General features: G+C 43.0%; 1 protein-coding gene across 3 annotated transcripts in view; it reads right to left on the bottom strand.

Moving 5' to 3' along the window:
- AEBP1 (AE binding protein 1) overlaps positions 1-16,209 on the bottom strand; it is a 32,162-nt gene that overhangs the window by 2,058 nt on the left and 13,895 nt on the right. For 2 of the 3 annotated variants that reach the window (XM_081333827.1, XM_081333828.1), the window contains 15 exons: positions 14,872-14,949; positions 12,892-12,948; positions 12,374-12,448; positions 12,022-12,093; positions 11,163-11,272; positions 10,387-10,526; positions 9,863-9,947; positions 8,901-9,045; positions 8,046-8,137; positions 7,382-7,505; positions 5,688-5,884; positions 4,691-4,870; positions 3,087-3,429; positions 1,478-1,617; positions 268-367 (listed from right to left, as the gene is read on the bottom strand). In XM_081333827.1, coding sequence (XP_081189953.1) covers positions 268-367; positions 1,478-1,617; positions 3,087-3,429; positions 4,691-4,870; positions 5,688-5,884; positions 7,382-7,505; positions 8,046-8,137; positions 8,901-9,045; positions 9,863-9,947; positions 10,387-10,526; positions 11,163-11,272; positions 12,022-12,093; positions 12,374-12,448; positions 12,892-12,948; positions 14,872-14,949 — 1,938 coding nt within the window. Of the gene's footprint in view, positions 1-267; positions 368-1,472; positions 1,618-3,086; positions 3,430-4,690; positions 4,871-5,687; positions 5,885-7,381; positions 7,506-8,045; positions 8,138-8,900; positions 9,046-9,862; positions 9,948-10,386; positions 10,527-11,162; positions 11,273-12,021; positions 12,094-12,373; positions 12,449-12,891; positions 12,949-14,871; positions 14,950-16,209 lie in introns of all 3 variants that reach the window. The other variant, XR_014027234.1, reaches the window with a different exon arrangement.

Below are 16,209 nucleotides of genomic sequence, written 5' to 3'. Positions count from 1 at the left end.
AACCAGGGGAACACTTTGCCTTCAGAAGTTGTGGCCTCTCCATCACTGGAGGCTTTTAAGAAGAGACTGGACAGTCACTTGTCTGGAATGGTGTAGGGTCTCCTGCTTGAGCAGGGGGTTGAACTAGAAGACCACCAAGGGTCCCTTACCACTCTGGGTGAGTGAAAAAAGGCATATGCTTCACAAGCAAAAAGATCAAGGAGATGCGTGTGCTAAGAAGGCTCAACATAAAGACCTGTATATTTGCCTTCACTATTCTTGGCATACCTGTTTGCACATCATGTTTGATCCCCATCACAGAAATGGACACATTTGCGATGGGATCTCCTTGTTGATCTGTCACTGTGCCCTTAATACCGCGATGTACCTGTAAGACAAAAGTCATTAGGGTAGGAGAATTATATTTTTATTTTAAATTGTGTAGATGCTGCTTTTCCTGTGGTCATCCACCTCAGGCCTCAGAACACACTCTGAAAAGTCCACTAAGCTATTAAAAAAAGATGGATACCTGCTAAGAACTCTGATGGCTCATAGGATACTTGGCATGAATTCCAAGTGAGCACACTAGACATACTTTGCGTTGTACATAAGAGAAAAAAATACTTGTTCTTAGTAATCACCATCCACGAAAATGTTTGAGGGTGCTCACAGCAAGGTCCTTAAAGGAACTAACCCTGCGAACACAGTATCCAGCCATCCAATATTTTTCCTGTCCTTGAGCAGCACAGACAACAGAAGAACTAAGCGAGCTTTCAATACTCCAGCTAGGTGCAAAAATACAATAGTTCATTGATCTTGAGCTATAGATACTTAGATTTAAATCCCTGTCCAGACACACAGTTTATGGAGTGGCTTGGGGCTAGTCACTTAGCTCAAGATGAGTCATTGGCTTATTGGTGGGAGAATAACTAGAACCACCTTGAAGTCCAAAGGAAATATGGCTTATAAATGTAATTTTAAAATGTGCATTAATCATTTCTCTCTTTTCCATTAAAATTATTACTTGGAGGCAACAAATGGAAAGCTCAGATGTTTTCCATCCACTCTATAGGTCATCCACTAATGGTGCAGATGGACACGTTGCCTTCTTCATTCATGACTTGGTGAAGGACACTCACACATGCAAGTAGAAGCCAAGGTGTATTATTGGCTCAATCCTTACTGACTGAGGAGGGTATCGGGTGTACCCAATGTACATTGAGATAGTCTAAGCCAGGGGTAGGCAACCTTGGCTCTTTCATGACTCGTGGACTTCAACTCCCAGAATTCCTGAGCCAGGAGGGCTCAGCTTGGAAACCTCTCCCTTTCCCCTCAGCATGGCTGGCTCAGGAATTCTGGGAGTTGAAGTCCACAAGTCATAAAAGAGCCAAGGTTGCCTACCCCCGGTCTAAGCATTAGGTGCTACTTTGCTGTATCTGACCAGCCCAGATGAAAACATTTGTTCACTGCCGCTCTCTGGGCCAACTCCGTACCTCACCTGTTCCATAAAAGTCAGCAGAGATTCCTTGTTGTTCTCCCACTCCTGTGGTAGTTCACTTTCATGGGGAAATTTGTCACACCCAGGGTAGATGGAGAGCTCCAGACAGTTGGAGTGCAGGTAGCTGAAATCATTCAGGGCTGAAAGAGTTAGCAGGAAAAGAACATCACTCTCCACTCTTGTTTTTATGTATTGCCCTGTTCACCGCCCTGAGTCCTTCGGGAGAAGGGCGGTATATAAATTAAATTAATAGAATAATAGAATAGAATAGAAAGACTTAATTCCCTTGACAAACACATTTCCACAAGTTGTACAAAAACTCTGCAAAGTCATAGGATGAAGGAAATTCAGAAAGCTGACTGACGTTCAAATCCTTGAAGGGTGAATTTCATGAGAAAGCTTCAAGAGAGAACTTAAAAAATAAATATCTTCCATTTAGCCTCATTTCTTACTGGAGGTCACACCGACCCACAAATCCATCTAAACCTAGTGTCACCTCTTACACACACACACACACACACACACACACACACACGTACAAGATTACAATTTTGAAATCCAGATTTCCTTAACATAATTTAGAGAATAATAGTGTTAATATTGTTAGATAATTGCACGTCAAAAATGTTTCCAGAATTCTGCAAAATCACCATCTATCTCTGCCCAAACAGGTTCTGGGGTAACACTCAACAAATGAAATAAACTTCTACATTAGACAGACAGAGAGACAGACAGATAGATAGACAGAGAGATAGATAGATAACCTTGATTGTCATCTTTTTTACTGTGGGCACATTGGCACATGAAAAATGAAATTTTGTTGCCTGCTCTCAAAAGGGTACACATACATAACACACATTTAAACATGCTATATACAACATATGTATAAACCTGCACCCTTACATATAAATAACATATAAATATTAATCATAATGCAAGATAGGTCAACCTAGGCTACCAGCTTTATGATATCTGTGCCACAATGTAGCATCCCCCCTAACAGTAAGAACATTAAGGGTCACTGGTCACATTTTAGCCAGTATACCATAAGCACTGCCAAAACTGCACTTTTTCTTAAGACCGTTTGCACTATTCCATGCAGATTAGGAACTAGGGATTAGTCTAGAGATTACCATGAAAGTCAACATCCTACCACTTAGGATTCATGCACACTAACTCACACCCGGGATAAATGAGGAGAGAGAGAGGTATAAGGATGGCAGTCCTTATCTAAACTAAATTTAGCTATTTTTCCCCCCTTTCCTTGTCTCATGCCTTTAAATTTTTCAGTTTACTATTTCCTCCTTCCTTTTTGTGTTCTGCAGAACAGGAGGATATTTTGAACCCAAAAGATCAACAGTGTAATGAAAAAATATAGAATGCCTCTCGGGTTCTCTATGCAAATTCAAAGCTAAACAGCTGAAGACCAAAAAGGCATTAGACAAACATGAGTGGAAAGCAAAAAGAGGCAGGAGAACTTGAAAGAATCTTGTTTGAAAAGTGCACATCCACACGTTCAGCTCTGTATTATCAATAGTGGCCCTTCTCCTAACAGGCCAGAGTGATCTGTTGAGATGCCTTCCACTTGCCTTCCATGCTTCATACTTACTGCCCGCTTGTGATTTCCACTTAGCCCCATTGACAATCCCCATCCCGTTGGTCATATCTTGATCATGACAACCTCCACGAAATGTTTCCGTCATGGTGAGATGGGCCGATGCATAGGAAATCGCCAGCCAGCGGAAGATGGCATGATCTGGGGTCCCTTTGACTTCTGGGTTCTCCTCTTCATAGTCCTCCAGGGACGGTGGAGGACCCACTTCATTCTCATTGATGGGCCGAGCCATGTTAAAAGGATAGGTAATGAGTTTCTCGCCCCCTTGGAAGTTGGCACCAAGCACAAAGGGAATCTTCTCCATCCAGGCTATGATGGCCCTCACCTCAACTGCCACCTGGAAGAAAAAGGTTCTGAAGTAAAGTCATGGATGTTGGAAAGAAGGTGAACACGCCACAATATTCCAGTGAAAATAAGCATTTGTTTTCTTCTAAGCCATGATTGTGCTGCTTTTCCCCCCCATTTTAAAAATGAAGCTGTATAAGTTCTACTTGATAGCAGTGTTCCAGTATATGAGGGACTGCCACAAGACAGAGTGGGGCAGGTTGTTCACCAAAGCACCAGAGGGAAGGAGAGAAACAACCTGGAATTGAGGAGAAACTTCCTAACAGTGAGGACAATTAACCAGTGGAACAGCTTCCCTGCGGAAATCATGGGCGCTCCATCACTGGAGATTTTAAAGAAGAGATTTTAAAGAAAAGATTTCAACTGTCCGAGACAGTATAGGTCCTCCTGCTTGAGCAGGGGGCTGGACTAGAAGACCTCCAGCTCTAGTCTAGTCTAGTCTAGTCTAGTCTAGTCTAGTCTAGTCTAGTCTAGTCTAGTCTAGTCTAGTCTAGTCTAGTCTATATTCCATTCCATTCTTCTTATTCTATTCTATTCTATTCTATTCTATTCTATTCTATTCTATTCTATTCTATTCTATTCTATTCTATTCTATTCTATTCTATTCTATTCTATTCTATTCATCTAATCTCAATTTCCATCTCAACTCCTGGTGACTTCAGAATCATTTTTTAGTTTTCTTAGTGATAGCCCAGAAACAATTTCTTCCAGAATGCTTTTTTTCAACAACTAGCCTAAAACCCTGGGATTAGGCGATGCTCTCAACCAAATCCTAAGAAGGTCCAACCCTCTTCAATTTTTCTAAACTCACCTAGCCCAAGCAGATGAAAACAAACAAAAAAGGTTGGGTCTCTCTTTAATGGGTGGAAGCTTGTTAAAGAAAGATCCCCCTAGAAGTAAGAAGAAATATTTTGACAGGGACAACAATTAATTAATGGAATAGCTTGCCTTCCAGAGTTGGCTGGCTCAGGAATTCTGGGGGTTGAAGTCCACGAGTCATAAAAGAGCCAAGGCTGCTTACCCCTGGGATAAGGTCTCCTGCCTTGAGCAGATGCTTGAACTAGAAGACCTCTAAAATCCCCCTTCCCGCCCCATGATTCTATATTTTATTTCTTGAAGTGGATTATTTCTGGCTTTAAAAACCCACATACTGTACGTGTTTTAGGGGCCGGTGGTTTTTTTCCCCCTAAACCAGGATGCTAGTTTTTCCCCGCACCAGATGCTCACCCACCTTCTCCCATCTGTCTACTTACTGCAGCATCTTCTGCAAGGTAGTGATCAGGAATTGGCATGTGGTGGTTGGGGACTCTGTGCGGTACCCATTTTCTCTCTTCCGCAGCCCAGAGGATGCTGTTGAGATCAGGGAAGTTCTCAAAGAGATCAAAGCCTTCTTCATTCCAGTGCCCCTGAGCCCAATTCCCCAGTTCTGAGCCCTGAAAAGAGGAGGAGCATGATGTTATCCGTTCAATCGCGTCCCAACTCTTGGCGATTGTATGGACCAGGTGACGTCTTCCAATCTTGCACTGCTTCTTTGAGTTTTTCTACGCTCTGGCTGCTGTCAGTTTTGATGGTGTCCAGCCGCCGTGTTCTTTGGCAGCCTGTCTTCCAAACATAGCTGCCTTCTCCAGTGAATTCCCCCCACATGACATGTTCAAAATGCGTGGAGAAGAGGATATGCTTGCATAATCTTATTCGAGGCTAGGCCTTACACTTAATTTTTTTATTGGTTCCTTGTTGCTTTTTTGAGACTCCCTCAGTCACAAGTAGGCCTCCCTATTTTTGTTCCTCGTGCTGATGCTGCCTGGGGACAGTAAATGTGTGCGTAAAACTAACGTGGCAGTTGTATGTAAACACTAACTTCAAATTTGCAAGGCTGAAAATTGCTCGGATGCTTTGTGTTCCACTTGGGCAGAAGACCTAATTCTGAAATAACACACAGACACACAGACACACAGACACACAGACACACACACACACACACACACAAAAGATGGAAATGCACCAATTTGCTAACTTTCTAAAATTATGCATACGGAGATCTACCTTGGCTTTGCAAAGCTGCACCAAAGCAAGGTGCAGCTTTGCAAAGCCAAGGTAGATCTCCGTATGCATAATTTTAGAAAGTTAGCAAATTGGTGCATTTCCATCTTATTTTTTTCCCCTTTTGTAATAGCCCCCAACCCTTCCAGCTTAGGGTTCCCTCCATCTGTCTTTGGATTCCTTCAGCTCAATCTACCAAGTCAGGCTCACCATTTGGCTGGCAACCTCATAGCCATCAGGATTGAGTGACGGGACGAGGTGGATGCGGGTCTCTGTCACCAGGTTCCGGATGCGTGGGTTCCCGTCCTTGAACTCCTTGCACATAAACTGCATCAGCATAAGCAGCAGCTCCCGGCCCAACACCTCGTTGCCGTGAATGCCTGCAGTGTAGCGGAATTCTGGCTCCCCTATCGTGATACAAAATGGGAAGTTGCTGATACTTCCTTAGAAAAGGCAAGGAACAGTCCCTCTTTGCATCAATACCCATCAGGCTATTCCCTTCCTGGGGAAGCCGCGTTATGCAAAAGGTGGAAAGAAAATACAGGGCAAAAGAAATTAGAGGCACAATTTTACAAGGTAGCGAAAGTCTACTACTTGCTCTAATTTCTTGTTGTTTATATATACTGCTCAGAAAAATAAAGGGAACACTTAAACAACACAATGTACTGTATTTAATAGTAGAATGTCTTATCTTGTGTTCCCTTTATTTTTTTGAGCAGTATATATAGTTTCAATCATTCATGTTATCCCTTTCAAGCACAACTACTTTTATTTTCATCCTGTCATACAGCATCACAGTCTGGTTTGGAAGCATCCCTGCTTCAGACAGGAAGGCGGTGCAGAGAGTGGTGAGGATGGCCGAAAAGATCTTTGGCAGTTCCCTCCCCTCCATCCAGGACATAGCACAGAAGCGTTGCTTGAGCACGGTCCGTAAGATTATCTGGGACACTACTCATCCTCTTCACAACCTGTTTTCCTTGTTCCCTTCTGGGAGGAGGGGGCTTCGTGGTATCCGTAGCAGAACATCCAGATTCATTCATAGTTTCATTCCATACAGCATTAACCTTGTCAACTCTCAGGCTTCCTCCTTCCGTTATATATTCAAGATGGACAGTATTTAATATTTTATTGTTATGTATATGTATGGGTGTGGGTTTATACATACATTGTATATAGTATGTTTTAGGTGTGTGTCTTGTATGAGTTTCACTTTGAGAGCGGGCAACTAAATTTCATTTTTGATGTGTGCTGTTGTGCCCACAGTAAAAAAATGACAATAAAGCTTGCCTTGCCTTGCCTTGCCTTGCCTAACCTTACCTCATCTCACCTCACCTTACCTTCCCTTATCTCCTCTTACCTTCCCTTATTTTATGGACTATGCAGGTAGTCCATTTGTTTAGTGACCATTTGAAGTTACTATAGGACTGAAAAAATGGCTTATGATCACTCCTTGTGCTTATGATCATCACAGCGTCCAGTCACATCAAATCAGTCAACAGACCGATAGTCAAATCAAAGTTTGGTTGCTCAGCAACCGGCACATATTTATGACAGTTGCAGTGTCCCAGGGTCACGTGATTGTCACTTGCGACCTTCCCAGCTGCCAGAGTCAATGGGGGAAGCCTGGTTCACTTAACAACTGCAACATTCACTTAACAACCACACTGGTTTGCTTAACAAACATGACAAAAAATCACTTTACTTAAATCACTTAACAAGCACTTTGCTGATAATAATAAGTAAAATATGTATTTAGCAGTGTGCAAGTGTATATTGTGTCTCTGGGTGTACGTACAGGCTCTTTGCTTGAACTAAGGTGAGAAGAACTGCGATCCAATCTGCATAATATTTTGGGATGTATGAGTGCTTTGGGCCTGGCCTGCAGAAGGCAGAGGGATTCTTACCCAGTTCATGCTCCCCTGGGTTATCCGATATCTCCATAGCGTAGATCTTAAGTCCTCGAAAGCTTTTGCCAATATTGTAGATACGGGTGATTGTAGGACATTCTTCATTCACCACCTTCATCAGCTGCAGGGTTGGAAAACAATGGTAAGAGCTGTGGTGGTGCAGTGGTTAGAATGTAGTTTTGTAGGCTAATTCTGCCCACTGCCAGCAGTTTGATCCTGACTGGCTCAAGGTTGACTCAGCCTTCCATCCTTCTGAGGTCGGTAAAATGAGGACCCAGATTGTTGGGGGCAAGAGGCTGTTTTTGTAAATCACTTAGAGAGGGCTGTAAAACACTGAAGCGGTATGTAAGTCTAAGCGGTATGTAAGTCTATTTGCTATTACTCCCAGCTAGCAAATTGAAAATAGAGGTGGGTTAAAATAGGAGTGGCTTCATGGAATCTTTTGGGGATTCACATCCTGCAGATGTGCTGAACAAGTTCCAAGGGTAATTCATAGGACATACAATCCATCTGAGGATCTCAGGCACACTGTTGTATTCAAGTTGAAATCAAAATTTGAGTGGATATATTGCCCGCTATTCTTTACCTCTAACCTGCCTAAAGGTCTTCAAAGCATCATTTCTTGAAGAGTAAAGATCTTCTCCAACATGCCTATAGTCACCTGTCTCATGTCCTTGTAGCTGTGATGGCGAAAGTCCAGGTTGTCCACTGATGTCATCACTTCATTTTGCAAACTGTAGTAGCTGTGGATGCCTGCAAAAAGAAGGGAAGAGCAGATCAAACATGGCGGGAACTTTAATACCAATTCTTCTCTCTTTAATACCAAATCAATAGCTGTTTACTACCTAGTCAGAATTTTATTTCTACCTAGCCCAATACTACCAGTTTTGCTAGTGTCAGACCCTCAAGAGTTTGGTTTTTCCCATCACCTTTTGAAAAAAGAAAGGGATCTTTTTTCAAAACACTCCTTTTGAACTGGACATGGATCTTCTACAAACAGCACTGAGCACTGATATGAATTTGAATGTTCAGGTAAGTTCTCAACATACAACCATATGTTTAGCAATCGTTTGAAGTTACGAGGGCAAAAAAAGTGGCTTATAGCCGGTCCTCACACATACAACCGTCACAACATCCCCATAGTCATGTGGTCAAAACTACAGTGCTTGACAACAAACATATTCCTGATTACTACAAGGTCCTAGGGCCATGCGATTGCCATCTGCGGTCTCCCCAGCTGCCTTCCAACAAGCAAAATCAATGGTGGGAGCTGGATTTGTTTAATGATGATGTGATTCCTTTAACAACAACACCAGGGGGGGAAAAAGATTGTAAAATGAGGCTCAAATGGCTTAACAACCACCTTGCTTAGCAATGGAAATTCTGTCCCAATTGTGGTCGTACGTTGAGGACTGCCTGTACTGTATTACGGTAATTTTTGCACCTACTCAGGTATAGTTTTAAACTGATTGATGCTCTGCCCCATTCTGGAGACCCCCGTTTCTCCCATACTTACTGGAGAGGGGACAGCCCAGAACTTCCAGTCTCATACAGAGGCTACCGTTCCAGGTCAATGGAAAGACCCGAATATAGCGAGCCACCTTCGGTTCTGGGAATTCGGTCATCACAGGAGTGTCCTTGTCAACATTTCCATAAAAAAGCTGGAAAAGGGAAAAGGAGAAAAGGGAAAAAGGAAAGCTTTTCAGCCAGTCAAAAACATCCGGCTACTATCTAACTGTATCCTAAAGAGACTCTGTTTTCTTCAAGATCTTCCTAATGCACTTGTAGCATTTACAGTACTTATATCAGAGGTCCTCAAACTTGGCCACTTTAAGGCTTGTGGACTTCAACTCCCAGAATTCCCCAGCCAGCCTGGGGAGTTGAGTTGAGCGGAAGTCCACAAGTCTTAAAGTGGCCAACTTTGAGGACCCCTGACTTATTTCCTTTGGGCATCTGTCCATTAAAATAAGGTTTTGTTTTTTCTTTTCTTGTTTTTTTTTACTTCGCCACACTTCTCATATCATTTGGTGTTCCTTCGAACAATTTTTTCACTGCTTTGACTGTCCTACCGGTTTGTACCATCAGATCTGATCCTTTTCTCTGCAGTCCCTCTGGAAATTAATCTTGAAATCGATAGACCGATTTGCAAATAAAGGAACAAACAAGTTGGAGAGTGACTATGGCCCTCAGACCTTTGCAGCCTCTTGAATTCAACAACACCATACGGGTCCTTGCTAATCAGGACGAAGTTTTCAGTACCCCAGGCCTGACTTTTCCTACTTTGCCTGCTTCCGCTGTGTTTGGGATTACAACCTCGATAATTCACAGCCAGCAGCCTTACTGTCAATTTTGGGGAATCGCTGTTTCAGCCCATCTGGATCCTGTCCGCTCAGGCCAGGTGTAAATAAAAGAACATTGTTAAAAGATAAATCACTTTACATCAAGGACCGGTAGGATTTTCCAAGGTCACGTACGTACCATTTCTTCGTAACCATTATTGTACATGAGCCAGTTCTGGCTATCGTTGCTGAAGCCAACGTAGAAAGTGGTGACAAAGTCCTCTCTAGGATCGATAAAAGAGAAAGAGAAGGGTGATTGGTGGGAGCTAGGAGGCTGATTGGAGGCAACATCGGTGTTCTTACTTCTCCCCCTTTTAAGAAAACCAGATTTCTAGTTTTGATGAAGAGAACCTGAATAATGGGAGTGATGCTTGGTAAGGACTCGAAAGCCATGAGATAGTCCAGAAAACGTCCACTAATCAGGAACTGGAGTGCCCCAATCCTATCTGCTTGTTATAGCAAAGATTATACAATAAAATACCCATCATATAAAATTCATTTTCTTCTTTAATGGCAGAATTGTAGAGGAGCATGCAGAGATCCAGTGTTGAGCGAGCACTGTATTGTTGTCCATTTCCCCCATCCACATGAATTTATTTCACCCATGCAACTGATCCTACAAGACCCCACACATACAGCACACTTGCCCGAACCCTCACATACTGGAGGAGAGAATCCCGGCCTTGGATGATAACTCCTGTGAACTTGGTAATTCGTCTTGTATCCACCTGGATCCATTGTATGCTACTGTCATCCTCTGCACACCATGCTCCATCAAAGTAATCATTCTCATTGGATCCAGCCTGGAGGGGGGAAAACATAAGAAGGAAAGCACAGAAGTACATCTTTAAATCAGCACTGAACTGATTTAAAGCTCAACTTTCTGGAAAAAAGACGTATGGAGTAAGTAATTCATAACACCCATGCAGCAAATAAATTTAAATTATGGATGGTCATCTAGTCAGGCAGATGTTTACACCAGATTTGGTATTTTGTCCATCAAAGTACACATGTTGTACTTTGACAATCAAGGTTTATTATTTATTAATGACCCCTTCCTTCCCAAGGATTTAAAGTAGGCAAATATTGTTTTTTAATGATATTTAATAGTATCATTGAAGGATGTAAACTGTTCCTAGTAAAACTACCTGTTGCAATTGACTAATGGTGATTTTGTCAATGATGTACAAGTGGTGCTCTAGTTGTTTTGGGATTGTGACCAAGGTATCTATATTACTACTGATACTACTTTTACTTTCTTCTGCCACAGGTATTCTACTTCTATTCTACTTCTATTCGGTGATCTATCTCCATTCTTTCTCTTCTCTTCTGCTTTCTCCAGGTATTGCAGTGTCCACTATCCAGACTTTTAATTGATATATGAATATTATTTCATAGACATAGAGTTTACTACTTGAGATATCAATTCCAGGAAATACCTGCATGTTCAGACGTCCACGCTGAGCTCCTAAACCATGTCGTAGCATGGAAGAAGACAAGATCTGGTCATCCTCAATTCGATGGGATTCCATCCCAATGGGAGGGCATTCTGAAAATCCAGAGACAAGGACAGGTCACACTTGCAGGCCCTTTGATAAGCTGCTGCTGCTGCTGCCTCAGTTGCCCAAAGAAACGCTCAAAGCATGACTTCTGAACAGTTATATGGTCAAGCAAAGGCCTTCAAATGGTGAAATACAGAATGGCCAGGATTTCACAAGTAGATACAAACAGTTGCATTGATGCGTCTTTTACTCCTATGTATAGGTAAAAGGGAAAGGTTCCCCCGCACATGCATGCTAGTCGTTTCCGACTCTAGGGGCCAGTGCTCATCTCCGTTTCAAAGCCGAAGAGCCAGCGCTTGTCCGAGGACATCTCCGTGGTCATGTGGCTGGCATGACTAGACGCCAAAGGCGCACAGAATGCTGTTGCCTTCCCACCGTAGTGGTCCCTATTTTTCTACTTGCATTTTTACGTGCTTTCGAACTGCTAGGTTGGCAGAAGCTGGGACGAGTAACAAGCGCTCACTCTGTTACGTGGCACTTGGGATTTGACCCGCCAAACTGCTGACCTTCTGATTGACAGGCTCAGCGTCTTAACCCACTGAGCCACCTCTTAACCTGAATTTTTGCCTCCTCTTATACCAAAGAGAATCAAAGTGGAGTTACTTTGAGTCTCTTTCTCACACTTCCTTGTTTCCCAGGACTGAGGTGCCATTTCTCACTTATTTTCTCTTAACGGTTCTTCTACTGACTCTTGCATTCCTTTGTCAGCGTGATCTCTGCACTCCTTTACACTTACTTATTTTCTCTTCTGGCGTCCACGCATTTTCCTCGCTTTCCCATTTTTTCCCTCCTGTTTTCTTTGGCTTCCCTGCATGTGAGGAAGAGGCAAAGGAGATGCTATTCAAGCAGGAAAGAAAGCAACCAAGAAGATAAAAGACAGTAACTGAGAAGCTGAAGGAGAGGCACTGGGTCGATAGATGTCAGATGTATCTTTCTCCAATCTTCTGAAGTCCATGATCCCAAGTTCACTCATGGGAGCTGCTTGACAGAGCCTGAGCCCCAATTACTCTGCCTGAATATCACACCAAATCAAGTAATCTTTCAATTGCAAGCTCAAGAAAATGCTTTTCTTTCTGGAGTTTACCCACCTTTCTCCTTGCCTTTCTCCTCTGTCTCACCCTCCTCTTCCTCCTTGCTACTGCCTCCTCCTTTCCTGGGCTTCTCTGATCCAGAGCAAAGAGAAAAAGCATTAACATCAGGCACTGACATTCCCAACAGTTGCAGACTCCATCTTTCTCAAGCTCTCATTTGTTAGGGCAAATGTCCAAATAAGGAAGATAAGCAATGAGACTGTAAAGCACTCTGAAATAAGCACAAAGCCAAAACGGTGGCTTACAGTTGATGGAGAAGTGGTGATCGTGCAGCTGGGCTAATTGGTTGAAGATGTTATTGGGGCAGAGACACAAGGATGCCAATGTTGATTCACTTACTTGCTGGAAATTGGCTAGGTTGGGAACTTAACTTGGCATCTGACACATTGTGAGGTCAACCAGTCCATCCAATTCCCATTCCCTCCTAACAACAACCCCCTTCCTGCAAGCTCAGGCCAACCCAGTTCCCATGTCCTCACTTGGTTTGAGTTTCTCCTCATCTGTCTCCATCTCACCTTCATCTGTTTCGCTGGGGAATTTTTTGGGCTCCTGGGGAGGCAGACCATAATCCACTACAAGGGAAAATGAGATCGGAAACACAGTTAAAGGAGCATACAGGTTCACCATCTTTTCAAACTGAATAACAATAATAACAATAATAACATTAACAACAACAAACAACAACAACAACAACAACAACAACAACAACAACAACAACAATAATAATAATAATAATAATAATAATAATAATAATAATAATAATAATAATAATAGAGTTGGAAGGGACCTTGCAGGTCATCGAGTCCAACCCCCTGCTCAGGCAGGAAACCCTACACCATTTCAGACAAATGTTTGTCCAGTCTCTTCTTAAAAGCCTCCAGTATTGGAGCATTCACCGCTTCTGGAGGCAAGTAGTTCCACTGATTAATTGTTCTGTCAGGAAATTTCTCCTCAGTTCTAGGTTGCTTCTCTCTTTGCTATTACAATTTCATGACAGACATATTCATAGAGATTTTTTCAACATATATATTTCCCTAGCCTAATTCAAAGAAGCCTTCATAGATTAGATGTTCTTCAGAAATATGGACATATCACTTTCCAGAACTCCTAGTCAACATAGGAAATTCTGGAATTAGAAGTTTCAACATATTTGTACACTATTTCTTTGGATAATGCTGATCTAAAAACCATGGTGGAGCAATTACATCTGGACTTGGCCACTTCAGAAACTTATGCATATTGTTGCGTATTTCTGAGAAGGGAGAAAAAAAATGGAGCAAATAAATACTCCACTATACAATCATTAATTTAAATTTTCTCTAAATCCTAAAAGGTTAAGTCTCAAAGCCATCAGTTTTATTTCATGATCAAGCTAGCACATCTCAATATGAATAAAGAAGTTTAAAACATATACTGTAGTCACCTAATTGGTCTTCAGAATGTGGAGAAGGTAAAGAATATTGACTTCTTCCGCCCCACAATCCCAGCAAAATCAGATAAAGGGAATTTTTGCCAGCAGGGGAATTAATAGCATAACAGTCTGCCTTGCAATCGCTTGGCTGTTCCATATTAATAGTTTCATAATAAACAAAGAAGTGTACATTCAAGAAAATTCCTGGGGCCCTTTCCAAATGGAGGATCAAGAAGACCAAAATGGATATGTGTTCCTTGAAGACCAAATCGACCCTTCAGATTTATCTCTTCTGACAAAGGTCCACTATACACTTGCTGTGTTGGGAAGTTTACTGGTGTACATTAAAGCAACACCAGGACCCAGTCCACTTTCCTAGCTGAAAGTGGGTAATCAACTGAGAAATGTCTCTGCATTGTTGCATTATGTCATTCTTCCTGGATGTGGCTCATGGCCAAGGTAGCTGGGAAGAAGGAAGTTGCAGCCCCACACAACAGGCAAGCACCAATAGGGAGAATTTTGGTCCAAGCAATGTGCCCGCCTAAGAACTTGGCTAAACTTGGGTTTGGTTAGTCTAGAAAAAAGAAGGCCTCGAGCAGGGGGGACATGATAGCAGTATTCCAGTATTTGAGAGTCTGCCACAAAGAGGAAGGGGTCAACTTATTCTCCAAAGCACCAGAGGGCAGGACAAGAAACAATGGATGGAAACTAACCAAGGAGAGAAGCAACCTACAATTAAGGAGAAAGTTCCTAACAGCGAAGACAATTAACCAGTGGAACAGCTTGCCTTCCGACGTCATAGGTGCTCCATCACTGGAGGTTTTTAAAAAGAGACTGGACAGCCACTTGTCTGAAATGGTATAGGATCTCCTGCTTGAGCAGGGGGCTGGACTAGAAGACCTCCAAGGTCCCTTCCAGCTCTATTCTGACTCTGATTCTGAACTCCAGTGATCTCTCAGGAACAGAGATTAGAGAGATTGCAAAAGAAGATCCTATGTGAAGGAGACACATCTTGGAAGAAACAGACTGAGCAGATTATTCTTCTTTTATGGCTCTTCCATACAAGGCACGAAATAGCACATACCATCTTCATAATCTGGCAGCGGTAAGCCTCCATCATAGTGACTCTCCAAAGGAGGGGTGGGAGGCTGCTCCAGCTTCTCTGCGGAGCAAAACAGAAACAGCAGTTGGATTCCAAAGAGGCAATAACTCCTTGGCTGAAGGTCCTTTGGAAGGAGGCGTTCCTAAACAGACCATGCTTGTGGCTCTTTGTTCTGCTACTAATTGTTCCAAGATTAAGTGTTTAGAAGCACAGAGGCATATGACTGGCAGACATAAAACTGGGGACTATGAAGTATCTTCTGCCTCTCCTCTTAACTCACAGCCAAGATGAAGTGGGTGAACATTCCCTCTTGCCCATTACAAGAAGCTGATCAGCAAGGGGCCATCCAGCTAAGTTTAGCTGCACAAGGCGGAGCAATCTGAAAGTGCATGCATGAGTCAGTGTTGACCTTTGGCAGCTGTGTGGACAACTCACTGCAATTTTCTTGGCCAGCTTTCAGAAGTTGTTTGCTATTGTCTCCTTTCTAGGGCTGAGAGAGAGTGCCTGGCCCAAGGTTACCCAGCTGGCTTTGTGTCTAAAGCAGGACTAGAACTTTTTCGTCTCCCAGTTTCTAGCCCGGTGCTTTAATCGCTACACCAACCTAAAGGTAAAGGTAAAGGTTCCCCCGCACATGTGTGCTAGTCGTTTCCGACTCTAGGGGCCGGTGCTCATCTCCATTTCAAAGCCGAAGAGCCAGCGCTTGTCCAAGGATGTCTCCGTGGTCATGTGGCCGGCATGACTAGATGCCAAAGGCGCACGGAGCGCTGTTACCTTCCCACCGGAGTGGTCCCTATTTTTCTACTTGCATTTTTACGTGCTTTCGAACTGCTAGGTTGGCAGAAGCTGGGACGAGTAACAGGCGCTCACTCTGTTATGCGGCACTCGGGATTCGATCCGCCAAACTGCCGACCATCTGATCGACAAGCTCAGCAGCCTAACCCACTGAGCCACCGCATCCCTAGTTCTCTACTAAACACAAGGTTGATTTTTTTCTCTCTCTCTCTGAAAACAATTGGCAGGCAGTAGCTTCCCATTTGTGTGTGAAACTAAATTCCTAAGTGTTTTAAGTCTTATGAACGTTCAATGCGTAGCTATATTGAGGGGGTGGGGGTGGTAGTGGAAACTCTCCTAAAGGAGGTAGAAAGATATAGACTAAATATCCCTTGTAGTGGTGTTTTCTCAACCTTGGCAACTTTGAGATGTATGGACTTCAGTTCCCAGGACTGAAGAGAACTGAATCCACACAACCTAAAGTTGTCAACGTTGAGAAACATTGCCCTACAACACCATGCCCACTACAAGCCTCGGTGAGAAACAATA

The sequence above is a fragment of the Vipera berus genome (genome assembly GCF_964194415.1).
Source record: "Vipera berus genome assembly, chromosome: 8".
Classification (NCBI taxonomy): Eukaryota; Metazoa; Chordata; class Lepidosauria; order Squamata; family Viperidae; genus Vipera; species Vipera berus.
This window is presented reverse-complemented; position numbering and strand designations above follow the sequence as displayed.